The sequence below is a fragment of the Pleurodeles waltl genome, chromosome 6, assembly GCF_031143425.1.
Source record: "Pleurodeles waltl isolate 20211129_DDA chromosome 6, aPleWal1.hap1.20221129, whole genome shotgun sequence".
Classification (NCBI taxonomy): domain Eukaryota; kingdom Metazoa; phylum Chordata; class Amphibia; order Caudata; family Salamandridae; genus Pleurodeles; species Pleurodeles waltl.
The window spans coordinates 571666902-571682185 of record NC_090445.1 but is presented as its reverse complement, the minus strand read 5'-3'; the positions used below and the strand labels follow the sequence as shown (position 1 = coordinate 571682185).

The window sequence follows — 15284 nt, the reverse complement described above, 5'->3', positions numbered from 1 at the left end:
CTTTTCCTGTCTGCATTGTTCACAAGTTATCAGCAATTTTAGGGTTAGATTATGCAGTGTAGTTTTGTAAGAGGGCTGAGATCGGAATGTTAACCCTAGGAACAATTAACCCAGTGATAGGTTTTGGAAGGTGCTACATACCATGAATTATGCAGTTTGTGCACCGGATTTGTAATTTAAACGTATGGTTGTGTCCTGCAGTTCCCATACACAGCGGGATATTATTCTAACATTTTGATGCAGAGCCAGGAATACAAATAACCATTTCTTCCCTCCTTTGACTAGGCAGGGCTTTCTACAACTTTAGAGCTTGGAGCTATATACGGAATGACCAACAACCTTATGGGAGCAGCTTGTAATTTTATTACGTCTTGAGCTATGTGTGATGGAAGCTGAATTAAGAATGTATTTATGGGAAGAGACCTGCCGCCTTTAAGACATGGGGGCCCAGGTTCAGGCCCTGGCCTCGGAACTAGTATGAAAACCACTTTAATTCTCTGTGGCCAAACTGTGTATAAAATGCAATTTGTATAATCTCCACTTGATGTACACTGTCTTGTAGAGGGCTTTCTACAACAATAGAGATTGAGGCAATGAATGGAATGACAAAAAACCTTATGGAAGCATATTGTACTTTTATTACGTTTTGAGCTATGTGTGATGGAAGCTGAATTAAGAATGTATTTATGGGAGGAGACTTCCCGCCTCTTGTGCCCCTTAGTGCCCCCCTAACGCCACCATGTGTGCACTGTATTTAAAATACGGCACACCACGGAAGTAGTTGCGTCAAAAAATTTCACGCTAATCCTGCAAAGCACACAGAAGCCCATTTTAACCAACGGAAGCTTCCTTTCAATGCCTGCTCTCTTTTAGATTTCGTTGTGCGATTTTTTGCCCCCCCTCCCCCAACAGGGGATCGTCCCCTTTGTACATTATCCCTAGCATAGGCATAATGTAGAGCAAAGGGTTACACAGTGGCACAATGCATGCATCGCGCCATTTTGTAAATATGGCGCTGAGTTTTTAGCCTTTTAATGCCACATTAGCGTACAAAAATGACACTAATGTGGCATTGGAATGGCGCAGGGGCTCTTAAATATGCCCCTTTGTTTTTAACAAGATAATAAACATAGTTTTCCTTAATAATGATTTGTATGAGTGATGACAAGTTTGATCTGGACCTTTAGCTAGGAATCAAACATCAGTGTGGAAACGACAATCTCTGAGTAGGGTAATTGTCTGAAGTCTACATTTCTCAAATATTGCCCCTTATTCTGATGTCTAGATTATCGATAGCAACATGCCACGTGAAGGGCTCTTGCACAATGGAATCCCCATCCCAGTTCCGCCACTCGATGTGCTGAAGCTGGGAGAGCAACGGCAATCAGAAGCAGGAGACAAGCTCTTTTTGGTCCTTTTCTTTGACAACAAAAGAACCTGGTGAGGAATACGTCTTTGTTAGATATTCAAACTACATCCCTACTCTCCTACTTATAACTGCTAGCCTCTTTATGCCATCTCCTATTGGTAACTGTCTTTTTTCTTTTTTTTTTTTAGGCAGTGGCTTCCTCGCGATAAGGTGCAGCCACTTGGTGTGGATGACACTGTAGACAAGCTGAAGATGTTGGAGGGCCGTAAAACCAGCATTCGCAAGTCTGTGCAGGTGGCATACGACAGGGCTATGATCCATCTGAGTCGCGTGCGAGGAGACCATTCCTTTGTCACTTCCAGCTATCTTTAGGGACTATTGAAGTCTTGTTTGCTGCTTACAACCGACTCCTTGCAGACAAAAAGGAATCCTACGTTCATAGAAAAAAAGGTCCTGGTGTGGCCCTTCATTGAGGGTGGGAATTACCCTGTCGTACTGAAGCTCCAGCAGGAGACCATGGAATGTACAAAACACTTTACCGACTAGTGGTGGAAAAGCAAATCTTCCAGAACTTCTCCCCATGAAGAACCACTGCCAACCAAAGGAGGAACAGAAGCATGACTATGACTTTGGGGTCATTGTTGCATGGGGGGTTGCATTGCATAGCTAAAGTCATAAATGCAGCCATGTTTACCTCCTGCACTGTCCATTATGCCAATAACAGTTGTGGGTCTCAAACTCTGGCACTGATGAAATCTTGTGAGGACGTTTGTAATTAAATCTTTAGACTTGTGCCAAAATTGCTGAAGTTACAACAGGTCATAGTTGGCCTTTTCTATTCACCACACTTCCCCAATTTATTGCATTTGACTCTTACACCTGCATTTCGTCATGCTTAGGTAGCACATGCTTAACTGATGGTTTAGTTAGGTTTTGTCACATTCAACAATGTGGCATGGGTTTTATCTAGGCATAAATGTATTTGGAAAATTATATCAACCATGCAAGTCTGTGCAAGGTTTAGACTCTTAGAGCCAATCCTACTGCAGTGTAGACCTGCCTATGAGTTAGTTCTATCACTAATTGAGTTTCATTAAGACTACTTGGTCCTTGGGGCAATGCCTTCAACAACATGGGATTCTGTCTCTGTGCCACATAGCCTGCTGTATGAGCCTGGCTTTTGGGGGCATGTCTGCTGTTGTTTATGTGGGCTCTTGATGCAGACATTCTACCAGCCTGGATTCTCAGTACATGTATGTTGCCATGTTGACCTGGATATGCCTGCCTTGCTCCACTGAGCACAGCTGCTGTTATGTGGGCCCAGCTCTTGTGGACAGGTTACTATCCAGGATTGGTTTGCTGATGATTTAAGATTTGTTCAAGAGCAGGGCAAGGCCATTAGTCCTAGCCTATGGTTTGCTTGCCTGCATATTTATGCTGTTCACATGTGACTTTTGCAACAACAACAAAAATACACCCTCCAAGTGAGAGATGTGCACAATTATATGGGCAATATCCACTTCCTTCCACACAAGCAAGCTAAAGCTATTGCCTCTTCCACAAATCCAAAACTCATACATCTAATTGTCATTTTAATTCAGTCTCAGAAATATACACACTCATGTTTGATTTCCTTTTTCTTCATAAATCGTTAAATTAATTTAAGCACCATTTTTATTGCCCCAGATAGTATAAATTTAAGCTGTATTGTATTTATTCACTCCAGAGCTGACTAGAGTTCTTATTTGCCCCGCTGACAAACGGAGTAGCTCGACATTTCTAATGTTTTTTCGGGCATTTACCCAGGCATGTCTAGCAAGGCATATTTCATGTAATGGACTCTGAGGAAGTTAGGTTGAGAGTTGCCACTTGTTCAACACTAATGTGTATGAGAAATGTGCAGACAGTAGTGTTTGGTGTCTGATACCAAAGATGTAAGTTCGGGAGTTGTGATACTGGAACTGAGAAATGGTTAGTAGTGGAGAGCTGATATGAGACAGTTGCTTTTTTACATTGTGACATAAGATTTCAGTTTGAGGCATATTTGAAAACAAAAGAAGTTTGACATTTTTTGTTATTTTGAGCATTCTAAATCAATTTTGGTCTGCAAATCCCTAAGCTGAGAACGTGTGTGTGACAACAAATTGCTTTATTGTGTCCTGGTGACTGAGAATTTGGCACGGGTGTCGCAAGTGATAGTTGAATGAGTGTCAGTATCTTATGTGGATGACATTGTGACTTGGTGGAGGTGTGTGTGTATAAGATTGCTCTTGCAGATATTTGAAATTGAGAGATGTTTTGCCTGTAACTCAAGTTGCATAATCTTCCATGCGTTCTCCCCGCACAGTTTAAGTATAAGAGCCCTCTTAAATACTATGTCTGTGCTACAGTAAGATCAAACGGAAATATGCTCTTTTTACAGCCCACTTCATTACCATATAATAACATATACTGAACGGAGACCCAATCAACAGTTTGAACCTTATCCAGAAGAAGCGTGTTATAGCATATTCAACTCTCTGGAAACGAACATGGATTGGCTATTTGGTCACTCTAATTCTATTTCATTAGTCAACATTTTTTACTTTTCATTTTAAAGACATTAGAATATGAAATGGAGGGAATGCATTCACTGCCATATGTGCTCTGCTACAGTTTTTACAATCCGCAAAAGTCTTAACTTTGCAGCATGAGCCTGCAACCGGGAAAGAAAATCAATCTGTAAGGAATTTCTTTAGATGCAAGGACTTTGGTGCACCTTTCTGATGAAATAGAGGGTGTCAGAAATTGCCAGGAGGGAGAATGGGGAATGGGGAGGGCACTATAACCTGTAAATAGGTGTAAAATATTATTATAATTTATTGCAGCCTGTTGTTCCCATTCTTGGAGTCCTCCATTAAGTGGCAGGGTGTGTGATCTTGTGCCCCATTTAACAAAGAATGACACTTTTTCTAGGTAGTAGTTCAACTGTGGACTTTGTGACATGTGTCTATCACTGTTTTAGACTTTTTTCAATCTCATTTTAGACTTTGTGTTGGTGGCCGTGCACCAGAATTTTAAGTGTTGCTGTCAATCTGTTGTAAAGCACAGAGCATTCTATTTATTGCAGAAAGTGAGTCCTTTTGCTTTCTAGAAATTTATATCAGAGGAGTCCTACGTGTATGCTTGTAAAGAGAAAAATGCAGATTTTACCTACTATAGCCTCACTGTCTGAGACTCTATTTTCTCTTCAGTTAAAATAAATGTTCTATTGTTAATCTGTAACCACATAGACCTGAGACTTTGCTTTTCCTGCTCTGTAGCTATGTTTTTAGGCCAATGTTACATTTGATAAAATGTAAATCTTTTGTACCCAGTGCAATAACTGGCCAGGAACCACAACTTAATGCCTCAGTGTTATGCCTTGTCATATCGGAATTAAAGTCACTGCTACTAAGGAATATGACAAGATATTTTCTGGATCAAAAAAACAAAGCACATTGGAAAGAGGGCATGGAGGAACAGCATTACTGTACTTCATAAGATTGAATTCAAGCTAGAGAGAGTCACAGATTGACTTAGTAAAGGATAATACGTCGCATATTAAGTGTGTTGGGCAAAGTAAAATGGTAAGGGTGTAACACAGGGCTTCGACTCAACTTCCAAAGATAATTCACTTTGGATAATTAGTCTGCTACTCCGTTTTAAAAGATGATTGAGTGCTTGTAAGAGATTATCTCAAATTATCCCCCAAGCAAAAAAAAATCAAAAAAATCACAGAACTACTAGCATATAAACGTTTGTCAATTTTGTGTGCACAAGGGCTGACCTTTACTTTAAAGGAATTTTGGGGTAAAATATTTCGACTTCCAAAGACAAACAAATTCAGGCATTGTATCAAAAAATGAATTTTCACTCTCCTGAAAACCTCATCGACAAAAAGTGAGAGTTAGCTCTGGTACAGGGTGATTATCTTAGCCATAAAAAAGCTCGCCAGGAAACTCATGGAGGCCATATCTGAGAAGCTGCAGGAGACATACAATCAGCGGTACAAGGAAGCAAACAGAGCAGCTAAAATAACGACAAGAGCAGACAAGCGAGTGTACATGGATAACCGTGCCAGTCAAGCAGAAGAGGCAGTCAGTAGAGAAGAATGGGGGAAGGTCTTCGAGATCAAAAGATAATCAGTGGTAAATCTTGTGCCATATAAGCCACCACTATCATGGAAAAGCAAAAGAGACTACTCACATCAGAGAAAGAGCAGGAAGCATCCAGGGCCGAGCACTTCAAAGAAGTCTTGAACATACTAATACCAGCAAGTGAAGTGAACATCCAAGAGGAAGAGCCAGACTTGGATGTGAACACTGCTCCATCAAAGAAAGAAAAAATAATCGCTGCCATATGATCTATGAAGGACAGAAACGTTCCTGGCCAAGACAATCTGAAGGCAGAAATGTGCAAGGCAGACCCTGAAATATCAGCCACGATCCTCCAACCAATGTTTACTTTGATTTGTGAGGGAAAGAAAGTACCACTTGAACCAAGGTATCATCTTCAGGATTCCAAAGAGGGGTAACAACTGGAGTGGAATCATCCTTCTGTCAATCCCAAGTAAAATCCTACAAAATTCATTAAGCAGCACATTTCTGATGCCGTGGACAAGCAGTCAAGGAAAACACAGGATGGGTTTGGCAATGGCAGTGGGTGTGTTGATTAGATCCATACTCCACAACATCATGAAGCAATGCACGGATTGGCAGAGCCAACTATACATCAGCTTCATTGATTTTGAGAAAGCATTTTCCTGTATCCACAGTAACAGCCTATAGTGTATTCTGAGAGCCTATAGCAGACCACAGCAGATAGTTCTTGTATGGAACTTCCGTGATAATTTTACCTGTGTGGTGCAAGATAGTAAGTATAGCTTTGAGGTCAAGACCAGTGTGAGACAGGGATGTGTGATGTCGGCATTGCTATGCAATCCAGTCACTAACTGGGTGATGCAACGCACAACTGAAGATTTTGTGAAAGGCATCAGATGGGCTTTATTCTCTACAGTGGAGGACCCTGACTGTGTGACTAACCTAGCCTTACTCTCTCACCCACACCAGCATATGCAGGAAAAGATGTCTCACCTCAACATCTATGCATGACAAGTGGACCTGATGATCAACACAAAGAAATCAGAAGTCGTGCCACCCATTATCCCACACCCTTCACCAATCAAGGTGGATAAAAAGTTCACCTATCTAGGCAGTACTATCAGATATGGTCGAGGGGCAGGCAGTGACATCAACAGCAGGCTGAAAAAGGCCAGAAATTATACTGAACAATGTGTGGGGGGTCATCTTAGTACAGCACCAACACCAAGCTGATGCTTTATCAGAGCTGTGTTCTGTCCACACTCTTGTATGGATCAGAATGCTGGCAGAATATGAAAAGTGACATCACCAAACTGTCTGCCTTCCACACCAGTAGCGTGAGAACAGTTCTGTACATTTTCCGGCTGCAAACCATCTCCAGCCAGCAACTGCTCACCAGAAGCAAGCAAGGGAGCAAGAAAAACATAATTATGAAAAAAAGATGGAAATAGATAGGACAAGAAGAGAAAAAGACTCCATCACAAGCACAGCTCTCCTCTGGGCCTCCAAAGGCAAACTGAAGTGAGGCAGGCCAAAGAACACCTGGAGGCGAACTGTGGAAACAATAATGAAGACCCTAACCCACAGCTGGGTCACCAGAGAGTAACTAGCCCAAGACAGACAGAAGTGAAGTTCCTTCGTTGTTACCCTACATGCTGTGCAGCATAACAGGCAGTAAGAAGTAAGTATGGAGCTCACAAACAGTGAGCAGGAATGCACCAACTAAACCTATGCACGATGCAATAGCTGGAGCAGCTCCAAGAAAGGCTGTTTAATCATAGCAAAATAGTGGGTCCAGTCAATCCCTAGAATTTCTAATCAGTCTAAACCGCACATTGTGTTCTGTTAACTACATGAATGGGTAATCCTAGCCTCAAAATGGCTCAAGTAAAGGCAGGGGAAAGCGTTTTCCACTTTGCTATATATGATAAGTATCCTTCCAGCTTACTCACATTGCCAAAAGTAGGGTCCTAACTGCTTTTTCAAACAGCGGTGTCTATGTACAGACGTGGCTATACTGACAGCGCTACTACAATGTGCATACACACACAAGAGTTAATAAATCTCCCAACACCTCTGAAGCAGGCTGAAATCATGCCTATCCTATAAAGTGAAATAAAATCATAGATTCACTTTTGAAATGATACAAAGAAATATAAAGTTTAAAATAAAGAGAACATAAATAATAAGAGGCACACACCACTCAACTTTAAAATCTGAATCAAAAAAGCTTGTTTCTATTCTTCCATGTCAGTGAAATGCACATTTTTATGGTTGGTGTCATAAACTCAAGCACAGAGGCCAATATAGCACTCACCATTTTTTATTGTACATATATTGACTTGTTCATTTATATATGTGAGAAATCTGGGGTTGGAGTTTCCAAGAGAGTCAGAGATTAATGCATCCAACTTGTGTCAAGTGTATCTGTCAAGTGTATCTTTCAGCTCTGGTGCCCATAATGCAGCTCCTCAAGCTTGAAATCAAGTACCCCTCATTAGTACATACTCCAAGGATGATGTGGCAGAACAGTCCAAGGTTGACTCTGGGGGGAGGGGGGGAATCCTATGAGCTAGAAACTCAGAAATCAATAACATAACAAATAACATTTAATAAATCAGCGTCCAAAGGGAAAAGTATTTTAATACAGGCAACCAAGTACAGACTAAATTACAAATATGTACAAAATGGCGGATGGAACAACCAATTCAAACATACCCTAAAGTCCTCGCTAACTATTTGAGCTATACACAAATAGGGGGACAAGTTGGTCCACTAAAGATCTTTAAGGGCCTCTGCGGGAAAATACCACAATTCCTATTATCACAATATGTCTAGATGTGATTTGAAACAATAAATGAAAGTGACCTAAGTTCAAAACATCTTATGATGCCTCTCACTTACGTGAGTAGGGAAACCCTTTAGGTTTTTAAAAGATCCCTCACCCACTAAAGGTAGATAGTGGCAGGCTTCATCATAGGGTTCCTACCCAAAACACCTAGCGCATCTGGGTATTCTATGACGCCTGAATTACGGTGGAGTGGGGTCTGGTTTTGCAGGGATCAGTGAATTAAAATAATCTTGAGGTTGCCCACCACTCAAGTCAATTTTAATAGGAAGTTTAGGTAGGATTAAAAGCAATGGTGGATGTGATGTGAGATAGGGAAGATCTCCCACATTCCTAGGTTTACACGTTTCATCCATTTTTTAATGCCCACAGGGGTCAGTACGTCTTTCTTCAGGACCAAGATGTCCCTGTCAATAGTCTGTTGCTAGCCTGTCTTTCCAAATGGGTTACCTCATGTGCACTAAGGCATGCAGTGCTGGTGTATCAATACCTTCCTTACCATTTCTTCTACCACTCTGCTTGGTTATCTGTGGTAAAAAAAAAAAATGAGAGAGACATCATTTGTGTTAAAAGGTAGCCAATAGCGATGCTAAATGTGGGCATAGCCAGCACAGCGCATAAATGCCGTGCACTCTGTTCCAACATGCTGGAACATACATTTCACAATTACATTAATAGTGGCTTGGTTGTCACCCCACCACACAGGCCTTCATGCAGTAGGATTTTATTTCATATCCCCACAGGGAGTGTGAGTGTCTCCTTGAGTAGCCTGGATATACTAGTATTCAATCTCAGGCAGTGCAATACACATGGTCATGCATTGCGGTGTATGATAAGGCATACAATGAACATAGACAATTGTTTTAAAGGGGATGCTTTTCTTGCATTGCTGTTGAAAAAGAAGGAATTGATAAACCTACTTATAATGTTGACACACATACTCTGACATAGAAGCTCTGAGGGAGTGGACCATATAATCACACACTGGGAGTATAGATTGTCAGCTACTGCTCCGGTATGTCTGGAAGCATAATGACAAAGGGATCCTCCTCACCCCCTGACTTACTTCATCTTCATAGTTCCGTATATTTGTCAAAGAGTGATCACAAATACATCAGCAAGGAAAAAAATGAACTTTAATTTTTTTCATGAACAGTACCCCTGCCCTCCTGTTGGCAGTATTGTTCAGCTCTGCATGATGGTGGCATCCACGCTGGAAGTCACGTATGCAGCATGTTGACGTCAGTTTTATTTTGTGTCTTTACACAGCAGGAAAAAGGAGCCAAGAAGAACACTGACCACTGATGTGTGGAACTAGGGCCCTCAGAAGGGAATAGTCCTGTACCTATAAATCCAGACGGGCAGGTCAGTAAGGAATCTGCAGCTAGATATAGTCGCTACCAGACAAGGCGTTACTGAAGGTAAGTAACCTGTTCATAGAGACTTCTTGCTGTAGATTCCTTACCTTAGAATGGATACCCGAGTAATACCTCTCCGGAGGTGGGTCTGCAAAATTGATTTAATCTAGAAAGGACCGAATGGACCTTACTGTCCAGGCAGTAGTGCTTAATGGCAATGTGCAGTGAGGCCCACGTTGCTGCCTGCCAGCTATCCAGGACCAGAACTGTGCATGCTAACACAGTGGTCTTTGGTGGAATGAGCATGCAAACCCTTTGGGGGTTGCATCTTGACCAATGTGTAGCAGACCATAATGCAGAGCTCCATAAGGACCTTATAAGGAACCTTCAGTACCCACTCCTTGGAAACCTATAAACAGAATCACTCCCCAGAAGTCCAGTCTTCCTTCATAAACAGAATCACTCCCCAGAAGTCCAGTCTTTCTTCAAGTTCCCTAGCACGTAGGTGTTACTAGCTCTTGAGACAGAGTCCACAAAAGTCCCAGGAGTACAAATTCACAGTCCACATTCTCTAGACACAGGTGTATCAGCCATGCTGGCTTGTCCTCTTCTGCTCCCTTTCTTCCATCATCAAAACAAATATAGAGTAACCCCTCAAATCAAGTGGACAGGATTGCCTAGATCAAATCTATAAGGAAACGCCTTCTTTGTATGGTCACCCTCAGCTTTTTTGACTGATGCTGCTCATTTTTCGACTCAGAGACTGCACTGAGGCATACTAAACAGACCTCATTGGCAGTGCCCTGACCCTAAGGTGTATGACAAATTGGCAGTTCTTTAGTATATGGTACCTTGATACCCAAGGCATGTAAGTTAGAGGGGTACTCCAGGGCTGCAGCACTGGTTGGGCCACCCTGAAGGTCCCCCACATAAAACGAGTCCCCCAGTCCGCCACTGCAGACTGGTAGAGCAGTCGTGCACCGCTAGCCTGACTTTGCTATTGAAAGCAATGACAAATCCACTACTTCCCCTGTACATCTGTATAGGTCCCCCCTCTGTCAGGCTTACTGAGTCTTAAGGCAGGGTGCAACATATGACACGTGCAGGGCATGTATTTTGCATGTCCAGACATGTAAACATGCAAAATTATAGTTTTTTCTGTGGAAAGAATTGGTCGCCCAATTGGTGGCTATGCAGGTGTGCTAACTTCTGAATGGTGCAACCAATGAGGGCACTGCGAGGTATCAAACAACTTGTTACATTAAGCTCAGCTTGTATCTCAAGTTGAAGGTATTGTAACTTGTTGCAGTTTGCAACTTTCCCAAAGCTGCCACTTTGCTGCCTTTAAAACTCCTGTGACTTCCGAGGCACGCATGGAGCTTGTTTCAAGTGACAGTTTTCTGCCCTCCTGGAGAGACATGTCAGTGACTCTATGGAAGGGGAATAATGAGGGATTGCATGCCAGGGAACTGCTACCTCCCTCCTGCAGAAAGCTGTTTGAGTGTTAGCAACAAAAGGCAGGCTTCAAAGGAGAAGCCACCTTTGAGGGCAGGGGGAAGGGCTTCCCCATTGTTTAGGCAGACAGGCTGGCACGGGGAACAGAGAGGGGAAACCAGTTGTCAAATCAATTTCCACAGGGGTGTGTATCTCTGAGGTAGTCACACCCCAGGTATGGGCTAATGAGGTCTGAACACCTAGAGAGGGGTCTTGGGAATGGGCAGAATGGTACATCCTGGGATAGCCAGATGCCACACACCACAGGATGTGGTCACCAGGTGGGAGGGAAACAGGTAGCCAATTAGCAACCAACCACATCCTGCCCTGAGGGAATTTTCCAAGCAGAAAGGGGGCACCCTTGGCACCCAGACCTTACATCTCAACCAACTTGGGAGAAGGACCAAAAAAGGACTGCCCTCCTGCACTGAAGGACTAGCAAAGAAGCTGCACTGTTGAAGACTGCACCTGTAGCACCAGGTGGCTAGCGGAGAAAAAGGACTATAACTGCTGTGTCCTACTCAATGGGAAGCTGCCCTCCAAGACCAGTCAAGCCTGGAGACTCCAAAAGCCAGCCGAATGTCCTCCTGTTCGCAGCACAGGGACACAGTAGTTAAAGCAAGTTGGTAGCCCAAAGTTTTCAAGATGCTACCACTACTGCCACCATGTAGCACCAAGGGGCAAGAACCGATGCACAGACTTGCACCATAGTTCACTGAGCATGCGATTGCAGTTGAAGAGTTGCTGGGACCCTCGGAAGGTGAATTATAGACCCAGAAATATTGGCCTGTGACCGCAACACCAGGTGACTGGTAATTCGGTGGTGACTGGACTTAGGGCATACTTGTGAGGACCTCGTGGAACATCAGCCCTGCAGCCAGGATCCCCACCCCATCTTCGTGGACTGAGGAATGCCTGAAGAAAGATCCACAGCATCCTTTATCCCTTGCATTAGGACCACTCCATAGGAGTCCATTGCTCTCGAGGACTGCTTCTTCTGTGGAGGTAACTATGTCTAAGGATCTTGCTGATCCCTCTGACTTGCTCCCTGCTGGAGTTGGTCAGCCCAAGTACTTCTGCCTGCCCGCATTGATACCCAAGTTTTGTTGGAAACGTTTCTTGGTGTCATAGGTGTTGACTTTGCTAGAGCTTTTTCACAGTTGAGTGAAATTGATGTGATTTATTACTGATTTGTAGAATCTATATCTCTGGAACCCTCTGGTGGATCTTTTTCTTTTTAGTGTCTACATCCCTATGAAAATACAACTTATTTTTATAGATTGGTGTTGGATTTCTTGAGTGTTGATTTCTTCTTCAATTATTTACCTGCAGTTTAAACGTTTTAACACTTGTTTCTCTGTGTAAGCTTTGCTGTTCAGTGCAACAGCTCACCAGGGTTGAGCTCTGGGTTTAACAGATGGAACCTGCAGGACCTAAAAGTGGTTGGTAAGTATATTGCACGCTGTAGTCACCCAACCACACCACATAATACATCCCATTCCTCATAAAGTTAATAAATGCTCCTCTTGGGAAACATTAAAACATACCATCATTTATACTCTACAAACATTCACTCTCGCACCATTCACATGTATAACCCGTACAGAAAAATAAAACAAAACTGAATACCAAGATTTAGAAAAATATACATGGCTTTAATGTAACAATATATTTTAAAACGCTTGGAATCACATACAAATACCATGCATATGCCACGTATAACAAAAGAGGACACTTCTTTTGAGACAAATCAATCTGTTTTCAAACATAAACAACTCTGTTTCATATATCACAGAACATCCATGATTTCTAATTAATTTCATAAAAGGATATTCAGTGTCTGTAGATCATGTTTCAGTATTTCATCAACACGTTTTAGTGGAGTTGACAAATATATATCTGCCATCAATAAAAATGAAAATTTCATACAACATCCAGTGTATATTAAATCAAATATAGCAAACAGACATCTGTGAATTTACTGCACCCTGCATGTACACCAGCGGAATGATCAATGGTCCACTTCATCTAGCATCAATGATATGGGCCTTTATTTATTTCTCCTCCACATTTTTGCAGCGTGATACAATAAAACTATGTTATGAATTGGAATCAGGCTCAGTTTTTAAGGGTATTATGAGAACCTCAAGTTCACTCAGGTAAAATTAATCAAAGCTTGTGACCTCTCAGGGTTCACTCTATCCAGTTACTCTGTGCTTGTCATTTGTGCTGTTCTACTTCTCTGGCTTCACTTCTTCAAGATAAAAGATTGTCCATAAACCAAGGGACATGTTTCGAACATTGAGGGGTCTTTCGAAGGGAGAAAGGAGCAACTTCATCAGCAACAACAGTAGCCCAATTAAAACAGTCAATATAGCATGAGGAGGGATTAAGGGAACGAGGCATAGAAGAAAAGCTAACTGATCCCTTTTGACTTTGTGTTAGGTGGTTTGTCAAAGTTTGAAGCAAAGTTGACAGACTAGGATCAAAAGGATACTGTCCATTAAAAGCATAATCCCAATCATATTTGTCTCAAATCGGATTCTCTAGATTCCCACCTCTTCTTTTATAACTAGTGACTCTACAAACAGGAAAATCAGGAAAAGCGAACAGTGGGCAACCTGATCTTGTTCCCCTACATAGGGAAAAGAGGTGTGATAAATATCCATTTAGTCTTGGAAGAGCAAGTCCACCCAGGGGTGAAGTCCTTTTCAGCATCAAGGGATATCAAAACAATCTGGCTCTGTTTTCTTCCGCCTAACACTGGGCTTTATAGTGAGAAGGCAGATGCACAACAGAGTGGACCAGTTCAGGCATGAGGGCTTCTAGTCATGTTGCTAATATTTTAGTGAAGAACTTTACATCTGTGTTCATCAAAGCAAAAAGGTGATCAGATGAATGGAATTACAGTCCTTCCCCCCCGCTGAAGTATAGGGGAGATGTCTTACTCTGAGTAACCCTTCCCCTCTCCACCAGATCGCTGAACAGAGAGTACTTCAAAAATAAGAGGGTTATGGGGGATTATTATTGTGTATAAATGGTCCAGTGTACAGCCCCCTTACATTTATGCATATCACATAAGGGTACACTGTGCCGAAAAGCTGGAGGTCCCCCTGGGACCACCAGAGTAAACAAGGGTCAACCTAGACACGCCTATAAATAGAAGCAAAGGACCTCACACACCCAAGTAGGTGTCATGCTTCATCCTTGCACCGGCTCCTCGTTGGACCGGTGCTGCAATGTCAAGTGGGCCCTACAAGGGGGTTCTTTGCCAGAGAGCCTCACAGTAATGCCTTCTGTTTGAGCCCAGGGATGTATTAGCCCTGTGAATGAAGAAAGTGAGGGACTGGTAGGTGAATGTAAAAAATGGCTATAGAATCTCCAACCTTGTATATTTATTGCATCTGTAGGGTTTATGACTGGATTAAAAACAAAGAAGCGGAGTGCCTCCAGAAATAATGTTCATAAACTCCCGTGAAGAAATACGAGGGAAAAATAATCCTCTCTTCTATCCCTTTACATAGGTCAACATGGTTCACCCACCCCAAGTTCCCCGGGTCATCATCAACCCTGCAGCAGTTAGCGGCCTTCAAGGATGGCAGACTGCATATCTTTAGTGTGATCTGGCCTCATGGAACCGTTGTGAGTCTCCAGTGAGGTTACTACTGGTGGGGTTTCCCATAACTCTTATCTGCCCCCCTTTGCCATCAGTTACCAGGACCATACCATTTCCAGTGCAGACTTCCACAGTGCCCTAAGATCTAGACAGTTCCAGTCTCACCAGTGGTGATTCTAACACTGGTGACGTTGCCTGTGTCGTACCCCGAACTGACTTCAGCCCAAGTTTGACCGAATGCCACCGGAGCAATCGGTTAGTATGCCGCTTCACTCTAAACCAGTGCCTGTACTGCAACACAGCTATCAGCTTTTAGGCTCTGACCCTGTATCTGAAAGACACAGGCTTAGTCAGGACACAGATTATAATGATAAAAGTGGATGATGGATTATTCCTCCTCAATACACTGATAATTCACTATTCTTAGATTTACAAAATGCCAGTGGGCTAGACATCTTCCCTGAGGTGAAGTTTGACT

At 42.6% G+C, this 15284-nt stretch overlaps 1 protein-coding gene across 4 annotated transcripts in view; it reads left to right on the top strand.

Annotated features, from left to right (window-relative positions):
• Positions 1-4633, top strand: part of BRPF3 (bromodomain and PHD finger containing 3) — a 329828-nt gene extending 325195 nt beyond the window's left edge. For all 4 annotated transcript variants that reach the window (XM_069238754.1, XM_069238755.1, XM_069238753.1 and 1 more), the window contains 2 exons: positions 1286-1440; positions 1558-4633. In XM_069238754.1, the coding sequence (XP_069094855.1) occupies positions 1286-1440; positions 1558-1741 (339 nt within the window). In that variant the 3' untranslated portion in view covers positions 1742-4633. The remainder of the gene's footprint in view (positions 1-1285; positions 1441-1557) is intronic.
• The last annotated feature ends 10651 nt before the right edge of the window (positions 4634-15284 follow it).